The sequence below is a fragment of the Sprattus sprattus genome (genome assembly GCF_963457725.1).
Source record: "Sprattus sprattus genome assembly, chromosome: 19".
NCBI classification, from domain to species: domain Eukaryota; kingdom Metazoa; phylum Chordata; class Actinopteri; order Clupeiformes; family Clupeidae; genus Sprattus; species Sprattus sprattus.
Window position 1 is genome coordinate 19461212 of NC_137917.1, and position 15000 is coordinate 19476211.

General features: G+C 42.3%; 2 protein-coding genes across 2 annotated transcripts; both read left to right on the forward strand.

Annotated features, from left to right (window-relative positions):
• The first annotated feature begins 3434 nt into the window (after positions 1–3434).
• On the forward strand, positions 3435–6024 carry LOC308380774 (protein S100-P-like). The gene is made up of 3 exons (XM_080858179.1): positions 3435–3484; positions 4897–5041; positions 5597–6024. The coding sequence occupies exons 2-3, from the start codon at positions 4904–4906 to the stop codon at positions 5726–5728; spliced, it is 270 nt and encodes an 89-aa protein (XP_080714305.1). The 5' UTR covers positions 3435–3484; positions 4897–4903; the 3' UTR covers positions 5729–6024.
• Positions 6025–11695: 5671 nt separating this feature from the next.
• On the forward strand, positions 11696–12246 carry LOC308380775 (protein S100-P-like; the record flags this gene model as incomplete). Its single annotated transcript, XM_080858180.1, has 2 exons — positions 11696–11824; positions 12106–12246. The coding sequence occupies 2 exons, from the start codon at positions 11696–11698 to the stop codon at positions 12244–12246; spliced, it is 270 nt and encodes an 89-aa protein (XP_080714306.1).
• Positions 12247–15000: the final 2754 nt, after the last annotated feature.

Consider the following 15000-nt stretch of genomic DNA (forward strand, 5'->3'; position numbering starts at 1 on the left):
GGTCCAGTGAAAATATGCCAAGGTTCTCAGAAGAAGCAACTATTTGTTATAGAAAGACTACAAACTCTGAATCACTTGGAATTAAAACCATTTTATTTAGCAGATCCATATTGTCCGTTTTCTGTTGAAGTGGTTGCTAGGCAAACAAATTGAGTCGTGAGAAGACTTGAGCTTAACAAAACGACATGTTTTCGATTTACAATGACCGTGTCTTTATAAAATGAAAGGAGAGTAAAATGCCATAATAAACAACGTACTAACCTCGAAACATCAAACCAATACTTCAAGCAACAGTTTGATATTTCTCGGTATGATCTCACTCTATTAATAAGTGTTTATTATTTAGCACCATTGTCATAATATTTCACGAGTTTTATTTATTCACCAAGAATAAATCGTATCTGCGTCTATATTTGCCTGTGGGCTATCCAAGCAAACAAACTTCAATCTTAGTCAATATGTATCCATTACTTTCCAAAGTTTCCATTTTGTTAAGTGCAGTTGTAACTATACAAGGCTACAACTAAAATTATAGAAGCTAGCAAGACGCACACAGAGACCGGGGATCCCCAAGGGCTCACCGCCCTGTTGATGTAGGTCTAACACGGACTGTCCCTCCCTCTCTCCCACCAGGAGAGGAGAGTTAAAGGCTTTACCTGACTGCTGCTCCCGCAGTTCATTTTCAAGTCCCTTCCCCTTCCTTTTTTCATTCTCCGAGGGATAGCTCCCTATACATGTCTATGGATAGCTCCGCTTCATCTTTCTACACTAATGATGCGCATGGGTAGCTATCTGACGTCCGCGACGGACAGTTACGTTGTCACGTTTTTTTTTCTTTCCCCACGGGGCCTTTATTATAAAGAATACATTTGCGGGGCCCTACGCAACGTGCGTAGTGTGCGTGTTGGAAGAACCGGTACTGCTCACACCCACACACCGATACACACCTACATGGACGCTACTTGTTGCACTTTCTAGGAATAGACACAGCCTCTTTTCCCTAGTTCTATGCATTAGGTTTGATTGGGCATTTAAGGGCATTGTTTTTTTGTTCACCCCAATGTTTGTGTTCATGTGATGTAAATTAACAGTATTTCCACTTTTTAGCTAAAAAAAAAGTGGTGTTTGAAAACAACCTAGTTTCATGTGCATACAGCAAACAGCGAAATGTGAATATTGTTCATCTACTCTGATTATTCACACCAAAAATGGTTATGGTCCATGCATTTCCTGGTTGTGGGATTTTCGGGAAGTCTTAGTCGGGACAAGGACAAGAAACTGCGAGCCCCGTCTTGAGCCAAAATGGCGGCAGGGAGGGGCCGCTCTCCTCGGGGGATGTTGTTGGTGAGTGAGTCATCATGAGAACTCGAACCACAGCAACCAAGAACAAATCACAAGCTGCTGTTTAGCTGCTTGAATAAATACTGCAATTGTGCACAGAATCATGACGGGTGATGGCTCTCTAGGACATGCGCAGCACACACACACACACACACACACACACACACACACACACACACACACACACACACACACACACACACACACACACACACACACACACTCACACATAAATACACATATACGCACAATCACAAAAAACCCACATACACACACAAACCCTCACACACATTCACCTACACCCACAGAAACACACACGCATACACCGAGAGAGGAACTGAATGGCACACAACAAGGATTCCCTCCTCATGAGTCACTCTGTTATGTAATCTCAGGACCGGTAATGGAGCCCAAACAAGACCCCTGTCGTCACCTGAAGAAGGACCTTTGTCTGCTCCTGCTCCTCCTCCTTCCACACGTCCACAGAAGTGCCAAGTTTCTACCATTTCGTCTCCAGTTTTAACTTCCCCTCAGCTGCATCAGAGTGCTTTCACACGGATGGGATTCATTTAAAAGAAACTGTATGTGTTACTCTCTTCCCCCCCGTCACACACACACACACACACACAGTCACCCACACACACTACACTGTTGACAGTACGCCAGCATGCCATTGAAACGATGTTAGACCACTCCTCTCATTGCTATGATACAGTGGGTGATCACCACAGCAACATGGCTGACTCTGAGTCACCATTTTCAAATGGCACCATCTGTATCCTTGACACTGTGTATGTGTGTGTGTGTGTGTGTCTGTTTGTGTGTGTGTGTGTGTGTGTGTGTGTGTGTGTGTGTGTGTGTGTGTGTGTGTTTGTGTGTGTGTGTGTGTGTGTTTGCGTGTGTGTGTGTGCGTGTGTGTGTGTGTGTGTGTGTTTAAACTGCAGGTGGACAATCGAAGCTGGGTTATTACGGGCAGCCTGATGCAAACTGTAAGGCAGGGAAAAACATTTTAATGACTTGAAACTTCTCTCACACAGACACACCCCCAAGTACTTAATGTCACAGTGTAAAAGTCCCCATGGGCTTGATAATAATCTGAATCTACAAGAGTGCAGATCCCAGAAGGCGTGTGTGTGTGAGTGTGTGTCTATAACTAAGATACCAGGGAGAACAAAAACAGTGGAATATTCAGTGACCAACATCTTGACATGCATCGTGTGTGTATGTGTGTGTGTGTGTGTGTGTGTGTGTGTGTGTGTGTGTGTGTGTGTGTGTGTGTGTGTGTTTGTGTGTGTGTGTGTGTGTGTGTGTGTGTGTCTGTGTGTGTGTGTGTGTATGTGTGTGTGTTTGTGTGTATGTGTGTGTGCAACATCCTGATGGCATTGGAGATGTTTCACTCCAAAGATGTACTCAGCTCCTAAATGTGAACCACCAACCTCTGTACAACAGAAACACATGAGGTTTGCTCATACTTGGTTACATATTTGAATGAAAAAACAATTTAATGTTTTAGATATTATTGGTGACATGTGATTTTTTTCCATATATATAGGGATTAGCATTAATGTATTTGCTGGTTCAGTGTGTCTATTTGTGCATTTGCTTCTTAAGACTACTTTTCACTCAGGTCCGGCAGCTTCATGCCCAGTAACATCCACACAAAAAAACTGATAGCAACCAAGAGCGTATTTTCCATTGGTAATGTGTTTGTGTGCATGAGTCTCTGTGTGTGTGTGTGTGTGTGTGTGTGTGTGTGTGTGTGTGTGTGTGTGTGTGTGTGTGTGTGTGTGTGTGTGTGAGAGAGAGAGTGAGAGAGAGAGTGGGAGAGAGAGAGAGAGAGAGAGAGAGAATAGACAATTACTGTTCCTGTTTCCATGTGGTTCTGATAAAGAGTTGAACACTGACAAGGAATGAGGGAGAAGGAGAGAGAGAGAGAGAGAGTCAGAGGGAGAGAGAGAGAGAGAGAGAGGGGGAGAGGGAGAGAGAGAGAGAGAGAGAGAGAGGGAGAGGGGGCGGGGGAGAAGGAGAAAGGTGTGGCAAGCTCAGAATAAAACCTGCAGTCCGTCGCTGCCAAGATCACTCCCTCATACTCACTCTCTCTGATTCTCATCTCACTGTCAAGTCCTCTGGACCATACTTGTCGGTGAGTTCAACTTTTTGCAGAGGTGTCTTGTTGAAGTTGTGAGGCTACAGCATGTTGCTGTGAATCCCTGTGCAATGGCACAAGCCTGGCTGTGAGAAACATCTGTGATGAAATATGTGAAGGCCGGCGCTTCTTTCTCTTGCTATGTGACTATTTGAATCTGTGTTTGTTTCTTATGTAGGTGGTGTTTAGACAAAGGGGTTCTGCTTGCTTCTGCTGATGGGAATTTTGTGTTTATTTGATGATATGCTCCCAGGTTGGCCTGACTGGGTTAGGTGGTTGTTGTCGTTGATCCACATGTTCACATGATGGTTCAATGAAGAGTTTTAAAAGTCTCTCTCTCTCTTTCTCTGTCTGTCTCTTGTCATTTTTTTCTATGTATTTTCTCTCTCTCTCTCTCTCTCACACACACACACACACACACACACCCTCCCTCTTTCTTTGTCTCTCTCCCTGTCCCCACCTCTCTCTCTCTCTCTCTCTTTCTCTCTCTCTCTCCCTTTCCCGACAGTTCTACTCTGTTTCACCCACTCCTTGTCCTGGTATGACCTCTCTTTTTTCTGTATCCTCCACGATTGGCTTCTCGCATGTTGAGCTGCTGCCTTTTAGTTACGGTGTACTTCAAATGAAGTGCTTCACCAGTGTACCCAAAAAGTAACAAAGTATGAATGTCATTCTCGTAAGAACATATGCATGTGATTCTCCTCATGAAGTATGTATTGCATTAGTTTAACATCAATACCTAAATGTTTCTGCCATAGAGAAGTGAAATCTGTACATGGCTGAAAATACCTAAAAGTAACTAGCTAGAAAACTATGGAACTAAATACTGCCAAACCATGATTTATATCAGAGTTTGTTTATATATCTGTGGGAGACCACCTACAAATATATCCTGGTCTGAGGCAGAGAGGAACCAAGACAAGATCAGTAAAATCCCCCACCTTGTCTCTCTCTTATTTAAGAGGGATTTGGTAAGGGCGTTGGCGACGGTCTCCTCCCTTCTTCACCCCTCCATTTGTTTAAGTGTTCAATGGAGAGAGAGAGAGAGAGAGAGAGACAGAGAGAGAGAGAGAGAGAGAGAGAGAGGGAGTTACAGAGTGAGTGAGTGTGTTTGTGTGTGAGTGAGTGAGTGAGTGAGTGAGTGAGTGAGTGAGTGAGTGAGTGAGTGAGTGAGTGAGTATGTGTGTATGTGTGTGTGCATGCATGAAAGAGAATGTGTGTGGCTACAAGGCTACAAGGCGTGCCAACATAAATGACTGGCAGCACAGCATTACAAACGACCCTCTGTGATCTTCTCTTAGCAAACTCTCAGTCTTTTTACACGAGGATAGTTTTGGGTTCTTAGTATTTTGTGTTCTATACTTTATCAAAGTTCAGCACTTGTAACTGTATCACTGAATCTCTTTCAGAATCACCATGTCTCGTCTGATGGGAGCTATGGGTACCCTCATCGAGGTCTTCGCCGAACATGCAGGCAAAGACGGAGATGCTAAAACCCTTAGCAAAAGTGAAGTGAAGGGTCTTCTCACAAAAGAATTTGGCCATAAACTTGATGTGAGTATTCTGACATCTCCACAAAGTTGACATCTCTAGAGAGTTTTCAGCTTAATCATAACTCCGATTGACTCTCAAAAAACTTTTGCAAGTGACAAAAACAGTAAACAAATGCCCTAAAACCATGGGAGTCCACTCTACAGGCTGGTGTATCCAACTATTTCAAGTTAAGTTAAAGATACGATATACAGGCCATTTAAATTACATAAACTGCCATAAAGATATAACTTGTACCAGGTTTTGAGGATATGTACAACATTTATTTTATATTCTTTTATACTGTTGTCCACAGTTGGGAAAGCCCTTTCACAAACTCGGCTACTCATGAGAGAATAAACTCAACCACAATTTTCATACTTTAATTTCACCCGCATTCACCCTCAGGTTTTAATACATGCATAGTGTTTAAAATCAGTGCTTGCTGGCAACCTAATGGTCCAGGTTTTCTGAAACTGAATCGAAATGCAACGAAAACCACATCATGTTTTTTTCTTATGGTTCAAGGAAAGGTGATAAAGCAAGTTGTGAGATTCTTACACTGTGTTTTTCCAACAGAGTGCAAAGGATAAGGACGCTGTGGACGGCTGGTTCAAAACCCTTGATGCTAACGCTGATGGCACTGTGGACTTCATGGAGTTTTTCAACATGGTGGCTGCTTTGACCAGCATATTGCAGGAATCATCATAAGACCAAGAGGCCTCTTTACAGATGTTCATGCTGACCCTCACACACACACACACACACACACACACACACACAAAGGTTCACACCACCACTAGAGGGAGCTCTCTGTCCAGAGTTCTGCATCTCTAATCCATGAAGGTGTCATCAATTCAAGAATATGAAAACAACAAGAAAAACAAAACATTCAAACTGTATCTCACACACCCTTGCAGGAATATGTGCTTCAACTTTTAACCATCTTGTTAATAGAAAACATTCTATTCTATTCTAAATATTTGAAATAAACTGTTAAAATTGGTTCCCAATTGTTTTGTGGTTTTTGTGACCCTGATATAAGAGAAATATACAAATATTACAAACCTGACTAATATAGTCGAATACCTATCAACAGAGCTGAGCTAAACCTGACTAATATAGTCGAATACCTATCAACAGAGCTGAGCCAAACCTGACTAATACAATCGAATACCTATTAACAGAGCTGAGCCAAACCCACTGATCTCAAAAAGAAACTGGATAGCGAATCCCATGGTTTCTGGCAGTTTCAAAGTGAGGCCACACAAAAAATTGTGGCGGCCATTTTGTAGGGACCACTTTCCTGCTTGAGACCAATGATTATGACGGGTGATGAATATTATATATAAGATATTAAATTAATTTGCATATTAAGCCTTATAGTAATTGGCCAGGTTCTAATCATCAACACTAATAAAATACGATAGAGGAACAAGTTTCAATATTTGAAAATATTTATATATATCAAGCAAACACAAGCTATATAACAAGGTTTAGGAAAACTTGAAATTACTATAAGGCTTAATATGCAAATTCATTAAATATCTTATATCTCATATTCATCGCCCGTCATAATCACCAGGAAAGTGGTGCCAAAAAAAGTGGTGCTTCACTTTGATACCATGGGATGCGCTATCCAGTTTCTTTTTGAGATCAGTGAGCCAAACCTGACTAATAGTCGAATACCTATCAACAGAGCTGATCCATATATGATTGGTGGCCTTGTGTTCTGCCTGTGACTCACCCAGTATCTAGAGCAGCAGCAGACTGAATCTGACACCAGTTTAACGTTTTTATGAGTACATCAGATAAACGTGGCTTTCATTTGCCAGAGGGCAGGTGTGCTCTATGAGCTAGTCAGATAATGTAACGTGCACTAAAGACCTTCATCCCATCCTCCTTCCCCTTTGGGTTTATCTTGTAAATTGTATAGTAATATTATAAGCATGGAGAGATTATTATATTTTATTATTTATTAAAAAAGAACACTGAATCTATGGGGACCTACTTTCAGACTCATAACAGGCTGCTCCTCAATCTAAAGACAGCAGCCACACCTTGTGGATGGAACTGGTTAAACCAGAGAAAAATGAATACACTTGGGATTCAGTGTTCAGAGTGGTAGATGTTCCCCAGAAAGCAATTTGTGGGTATTGTGTTCAACTTGATCTGGGCTGCTACTTCTCCCTGCTTGCCCCTGCTCAACCAGCTTACCCAATGAATCTGTCCAACAGACACTGAAGTCTGCTGCATATAGACAGGGGCGCTGACTGGCGGGGAAAGGTGGTACTGATTCTAACGGCCCAGCCTAACGCAGCACGGCCCACGGCCCGCGGATGGCAATTAATAATATAGCCTAATATTAATATTCTTGCCTTTTTTTTTTTTTTTAAATGTCTCATTACAAAGAAATGGTAATTGGAAATTAACGTTTTAAACTCACAACTGTCGATTTCCATAACGTTTTCGTTAGTGATTTAACATATTGTCATTTGCCCTTCCCCCTTAGCTCTTGCGAAATGGTTCGGCCGCAACGCGTGATGCGTTGAATCGAACAGCATCCGAAATGCGAGATGCTGGCACTGGCAGGCAGCAGGTGTACAGAGCGGCTGGGCTGGCTGAGGTCAGGTCTTAACCTAGGGTGACCAGACCTCCCGATTTTGAGTTGCGTGTCCCGCGTCCCGACAAAAACCTGTCGGGACGCTAATATGTCCCGGTTTACACCAACCACTATGAAATCATCCCGGTTGTCAGCGATAAAATAGCCGATGTGGTCTTATTATAGCCTGATCATTATCTAAACCCATGTAGAAATACTAATAAAGTGTCCAGCGTATGATTTGAACAATGTGTGCGTGTGTCGATCAATCAAAGTGGTCTGCGTCTGCATAACCTGTGCAACCAGCATTACAATAATTTGTTTCTGCCTAACGTCTCTTCAAGACAACCAGGATTATAGCCATGGAGTTTAGCTCAAAGTAAACGGTGCAAGGAGTGAAATTGTAAGTAGCCTACAGGTAGTTACAGAATGTGGCTGTATCTGTTATCTGTTGTTGTTAACGATTGTTACCTGCTCAAATGTAGGTTTACTTGAGGTTAATGAAAGGGAATATTGTAATGTAGTGGGCTATGTTAACACTAAGCTAGCAAGCTAGCTAGCTATTTTGTTAGTGTGAACGAGCAAATTCGAAATACAAGAAATAACTACCGACATCTCTCTATTCTTTGCATTAATATATCTCTCTAGTATTTCGAAACAATAATATCAGTCCCTACTTATAGAATGTTGGTTTTTATAATCAGTTATTAATGCTAGTGAATCTTAATTTGACATAATTAAAGTGAATGCATTGGGTGCCTTCCATTTCAGCCCATTATACAATATATTTATCATTGATAATGAAGATTTATTTCAAATGGGCACCCCAAAAAATTGCCGCGCACTGTGCGCGCGAACATGCCTCTCCCCTAGAATCTTTCATAGGGCCCAAAAATACTGGCAGCGCCCCTGCATATAGAGGCTATGCAGCTGGACGTATCCTGATGAGTTTGGCCTGCCAGTACACTTTTTCACATGACTCAAAAATAGAATGAATGATTCATGACAAATCCAACTCCATTCAATTAGGACAATCCCTCTAAAAAGCCTCTTTGCGAAATATAAGCTACTACCATTCTACTAGCTACTAGTTCCTCCTTATAAAGTGCATTGGCTTGTGATCTACCTTTGTGACAATGTGATCGTCACTACAGATGAGTTCAAGTTCAAGTTCAAGTTCAAGTGTTTTTATTTGTCACATACAATAAATTGCAGTGAAATGTTACTGTGCAAAAATAAATACAAAATATAAAATAAAATATTTTGTTTTAGATAAAATAAAAAATGTAAATAAAATCAAATTTAAAAATTTGAATTCAAGTGTCTCACTGCCTGTGGATAAAAACTTCTCTTAAGTCTCTCAGTCCTTGAGTTAAGGCTTCGTAGGCGTCTACCCGACGGCAGCAGGGTGAAGAGGCTGGCATTGGGGTGTGTGTCATCCCTCCTGATGTTTTTTGCCCTCGACTCCACCCTCTTGTGGTAGATGTCCTTCACGTTGGGTAGGGACGCTCTGATAGTTCGCTCAGCTGAGCGCACCACCCTCTGTAGGTTGGCCTGGTCTTGAGCGGTACAGCTTCCGTACCAGACGGAGATGCATCCTGTGGGGACGCTCTCCACGGCTGAGGAGTAGAAGGTCTTCAGGATGGAAGGGGAGACCTTGAATTTCCTCAGCCTCCGGAGGAAGTACAGTCGCTGCCTAGATGACTTTGTCACATGTTGTGTGTGGAGGGTCCAGGTTAGGTCTTCAGTGATGTGCACACCCAGGTACTTAAAACTGGGAACCCTCTCCACAGGCTCCCCGTTGATGATGAGGGGGGTGAACCCGCTGTCCTGCTTCCGCCGGAAGTCCACCACCATTTCCTTTGTCTTTTTTATATTTAGGGCCAAATTGTTGGACTGACACCACAGTGCCAGGTCTGCCACTTGGTTCTGGTAGGGCTCCTCGTTGTTATCAGAGATAAGACCCAGCACCACAGTGTCGTCTGCAAATTTAATGATGGAGGTTGAACTTCCAGAGGCTGTGCAGTCATAAGTGTAGATGTTGTACAGCAGCTGGCTCAGAACACAGCCCTGGGGGTAACCGATGTTGAGGGTCAGCGGCCCAGAGTTTGTGCTCTTACTTCCATGCCATGGAGCCTGGCTCTTTGGCGTTGCGGTCAGAGTGCCTGTTTGACCTGGGTTCAAGTTCAGGTGGGGTGACCATGCACACTCTCCCTTCGCGACAAATGGTGTCAAAATTGGGATGGCTTGCTTGAGGTCTTCGGAGGCGTGCCCGTAAAACCCAGTGAAGGACCCCAAGGTAGGTGGACCTCTGTGTGAGAGACCCCATAGATGGGTGAAACACTTGTGTGTGGGGCGCTCTGGATGTAAGGTTTGTGGATGCACGAGTTGTGTGTGCAGTGCAGCGTGAGGTGCGCCTCCCTGGCGTGAGGTTAGTGTGAAGATGTGATCGTCACTACAGTGAGTATGTGCTCTGACTGCCATGCCATCGAGCCTGGCTTTTTGGCATTGCGGTCATGTTGTCAGTGCATGTTTGACACCCTGTAGACCAAGGTTCACGTCTGGGCCGGGTGACCATGCTCTCCCTTCGTAACAACCTCGCTTGCATGTCACTTTGGATAATCTGCCAAATGAATACACCTTTGTAGTGGTAAAGGGGTTCACTATCATCTGTCACCGCAGCCAATACTGGTATGCACACATTGGTAGAGCATGGATGGGTCATCACGTGGCCTCCAATGAGAGACGGAGAAAGAGCAGGTGTGGAGGCGAGTGAAGGACAGTCCAGGGTGGGGACAGAGAACGGGCATGGAGGAGAGTGGAAAAGTCCAGGGTGTAGAGGAGGACAATAGAGGGGATGCAGGGATGCAGGCGTGGCAAGGTGGCATAAAAGACACAGCACATCCCTACCTCAGCCATTCTGCTCAACACCCTCCACCAATCTTTCTTCACTGCGATCACATCCTCGTCACACCTGTCGGGGAGTTCAACTGGCTTTAGACTACTCTTGTGTGAGGGCCTTGGGTTTTGGTGGTGCTTACTATCTGTCAGGTAAACTTGGACGTATAATGTGCAATTCTATCACACTGCTGAGTGAAATCCACATAAAGAAGTCTGAAGTCTATAATCTAAGTTTCTTGTGAAGGCTTGTTCAGTCTAATGTAATACAGGAAAGCGTGAAAAGGGTGCCTGAGTGACCAATACTTGTTCTTCCTGTCTATCTTGCTCTGAGAAATGATGATTTTATATTCTCTTATTTGACTTTACCATTAACCCTTGGAAGAGTTTGATCACAAATATATGCTCAGAGCTGGTTGGTCCATTGCAAGTGAACCCATGATTGTGATGAGAATCAACTCAAGGTTTAATGTAAAAAATGTAGCTCAATACATATAATTTACTGGTTCAACTTTAATATCACCACTATGCAATTCCAGAAGAAGAAACACTTAAAATGATGAAAAACCCTCTCATGAAAGGGTAAAAAGTCCTGTGCTATGACTGTTCAATCAGAAACAATCTACTTTCCATTCATTGTATTTGGAAACTATCCCAGGTACTTCTCTATGTAGAAAGCATTTCAGGGGAGAAGGATTCTCTTTCTGCAATTATAACATTGTAAACTCTAGAAAAATCTGGCAGGCATTTAGCTGTCGCTACAACCTCACATTTTTTGATTGACACCTGTATCCAAACTGAGTGACAGCTGTTAGTGTAGGTGAATCTTAGGGTGCCACCACACCACCACTGTGTGGCACTCCCAAGGCTCGTTAATATGACAATATTAACTGAATATGTTGTATAACTGGTAGAGCAAGGTGCTATAAACACAAAGGTCTCAGGGCGTGTAGCCCGGGCACTCTTCAGACTTGACCACACCTGTACTGTCACTTCAATTGAATCAATGTAAATTATATAAAAAAGTGTACATATAGTATATGTACATTATGTTGTCCACAATGTGAAGAACAATGAGCTCATAGCTGAAGCATGTGGGTCTGTGTAAAGAACTGTTTTGCAAACCTGTTTGAATATGTCCATCCTCAACACTAACCTCTCTGTCTTTTACAGTAATCATGACTCAACTACAGGGAGCTATGGTGGCACTCATTGGTGTCTTCCACGAGCATGCTGGCAAAGACCAGGCCCTGGACAAGGCTGAACTCAAGGGTCTCCTCGAGAAAGAATTTGGCGGTCTTCTTGGGGTAAGACTTCCCTCAACGGTGCCCAAATGTCTATTTCAAATCAACTTGGAGGATCTTGCCATTCTGAGATGCACCCGCCTTAATAAAGAATTAAATAGAAGCGTTTATGGGTCCACAAAAAGGATGATTACCCAGCACTAGAAATAAGATAAACAGATTCCTTAAATATTCTTGGATTTAAAAGAAAATTTGAAATTACTTCAGTCTCTCAGCAGTAACTGTTTTCATTACTCTGAGATAAAGTTGTTTACGCTGAACACCATACTCTCTTCTCCCACCAGAATGCAAAGGACAAGAATGTTATTGATGAGATCTTTAAAGGACTGGACCAGGATGGCAGCGGATCTGTCAACTTCACCGAGTTTGTCACCATGGTGGCTGCCCTTACTGCCGCAACCCATGAAATGCTGTCCCAACAGTAGATCGTAGAAACGACAAAAGTCGTTTTCATCCACACAAACCACACTAGTACCACTAGATGACGCCAGTGTCCTATGTACCGCTACAGCTCATTAATCAGTTTCATTCAAATGTAATTCTTATGTTGTAAGTATTAACTTATTGAAATAAAGAGTTTTGGGTACATTTGGTTTTGTATTGCACTCTCTCTCTCTCACACGCACACAATCACACTCACACACATACATTCATCAGGTGAAATTCGACTCAAAGTGTCATGATCTGTGTCAAATTTACATCAATCTGTACAACACATCAGTTGCAGAAAGAGGCTATGCAGCTGTACAAATCCTGATGATTTTGTCCTGCCAATACACTTTTTGCCGTAATACAAAAACAGAATAATTAATAACAAATCCAACTCCATAAACTTTGACATTAAACACAGCACTGCTGTTTGTTATTGGTGTTATTGTCATTGTTACAAATATTGTCATATTGATATTGAATTTTATCATATAAGATTATTCTCCATGGTTTTTCTCATCTATGGTGTCTACTTGTTATCTACCTATCATCTTTCCAATGAATACATTTAGCCTTAAACTTCAATTGAAAATTGCAGTGTTTACAGTATAGGTAAAATATTGAGGACCTATTTACAGTTTTTCTCAGTTGCTTTGGTATATTTCTCAGATAAGAATAAAAATTGTAAAACTTGCGCACATCACAACAGCAATTTCTCACTCTTTTGAATATTTTGGAAGTGCTTTTGCACAATCGTCTGCTGTTTTAGTCTTACATCCCATAGCATCAAGGTATCTTGTCCTTGCGTAAATCGTGACATGCTAATTTTTTAGATTAGATATCCAGATTGATGAGGATTTATTACATTTGATGAAAGCGAAAGGATGTAAGAGTGTAAAACCTCAAGCCAGAGTAGTAAACAGCAAAATATCTATCATCATGATGGATAAGATTCCTTGGTTCTCGAGGAAGTGGTATTGCATGCAAAATTGTCCTCCTGTTTCACCAATCTTCTAGCCTGACGATGTCATACTCATGATTCTAGTCAGAATATGAGTCTGATACCGGACCTTTGGGCTGTGATTATGGGGCGTGTTTCAACGAACCAGGAAAGAAAATGCCTATTCGCTGAATTGGATACCTAGAACCAATCAGAGCAACGTAGTAGCCTATTACCATCTGATAGATTAAACTTTTACCTGATCCCTAGGAAGGACGGCAAAAACATCTTTTCAATGACAAATGCCTTAATCGCGTTTCTCTGTTCCTCTTTCAAAATGAATGCGCTGTCAATGTCTGTTGAGATATGCCTGCTCACGTTAATTAATTAGCATTAAGGCTACAAGCTACAGTTTATTTCGATGGGTTTTTTGTGTACACGTTAGCAATGATATAACAATAATGGTCTAGAGAACTTTAGTTAAGACAAACAATACTCTGTAACATTCGTGTTGCACATGCACAACTAACCGAGTCAATGTAGACATTAAAAAGTCGTGTAGATAGCTTAATTCACATAAAATATTCCCCACTAAGCACCCGAGACGCGGCCATCTTGGTCGGAGTTCGAATCTACCGGTTAATTCAACTCAAGCGTTGGTATCTGTCCATCAACGTATAAAGCCCGCCCTGCCAATTTGATTGGTCCGGTTTGATCCTACCGATGAAACTCTCTCCCAATTAACCCAGAGCCATACCAAATCTCCCTGACAAAATTTTTTGTGGGCGGGGTTTGGGCTGGTATCCAGGCTACCAATCTTCAACAATCAATTGGAGCCTTGTGGAATTTAGAATTAAAGTGTCTAGAAAAATAATATTCAGTTAGTTGGTGACATGCCAAGAATCTGGTATGGTGATAAATAACTGTGAGTGAAAGACATACAGTACAAAGCAACTTCGGAAATAAAGACTTCCGGGATATACGTTTATTTTACGCAACATGATGAAATATTTTGTCTGAATTGGGTTGCGAAACATAACGGAACGACTTGCCTTTTGGTGGCACTGACAAATTCATTGACGAAATGATTTACTTTTGAGGCATAAACTAAGCATTTTCAGAGAGTTACAGTCTTTTGCAGTTAATCCATTGTGTTGAGCTGTGTGTACAAATTGTTTTCCAAGAAATGCACTTGCTGTTTTGAAAGGCTAAGGATGCTTTGAGAAATGCAACAAGGCACCAAGGTTACTGCGTTTTCAGGTGAATGATAAAGTTTGATTTGTTTGATCCAGCTTCTGTCATGTTGATATCGCAGGCTTTACATGAAGCTTTCTTTTCCGAGGCTTAAATAAATCAATCAATCAACATGAAGTGATTCTTTTGTTCAGGCCTAAAAGTTCATGTGACGTTAGAATAGCCAAATGGAATGGCAAATAAGAGAGCAGTTGCAGGTGTGGTCGCCATGGTGAAGTTTCAGCATTTTACAATCTTCCAAGATGAGATAAGATAAGATCCCACTAAAAGTGAAAGTGAAAGTCCTCTCTATGGCAGAGGTGTGGTTTAGACACACACACTCTGAAATCTTCCTCTGCATTTAACCCATCCAGGGAAGTGACAAACACACAGTGAAGTGAGGTTACACACTAACCCGGAGCAGTGAGCTGCCATTGGTGGCGCCCGGGGAGCAGTGATCGGGGTAATGTGCCTTGCTCAAGGGCACTTCAGCCGTGGATGTGGGCATGGGAAAGCAGTGGTCTACCCATTCCCCCGCCCACATTTTTCCTACTGGACAGTGAGTGAACCGGCCACC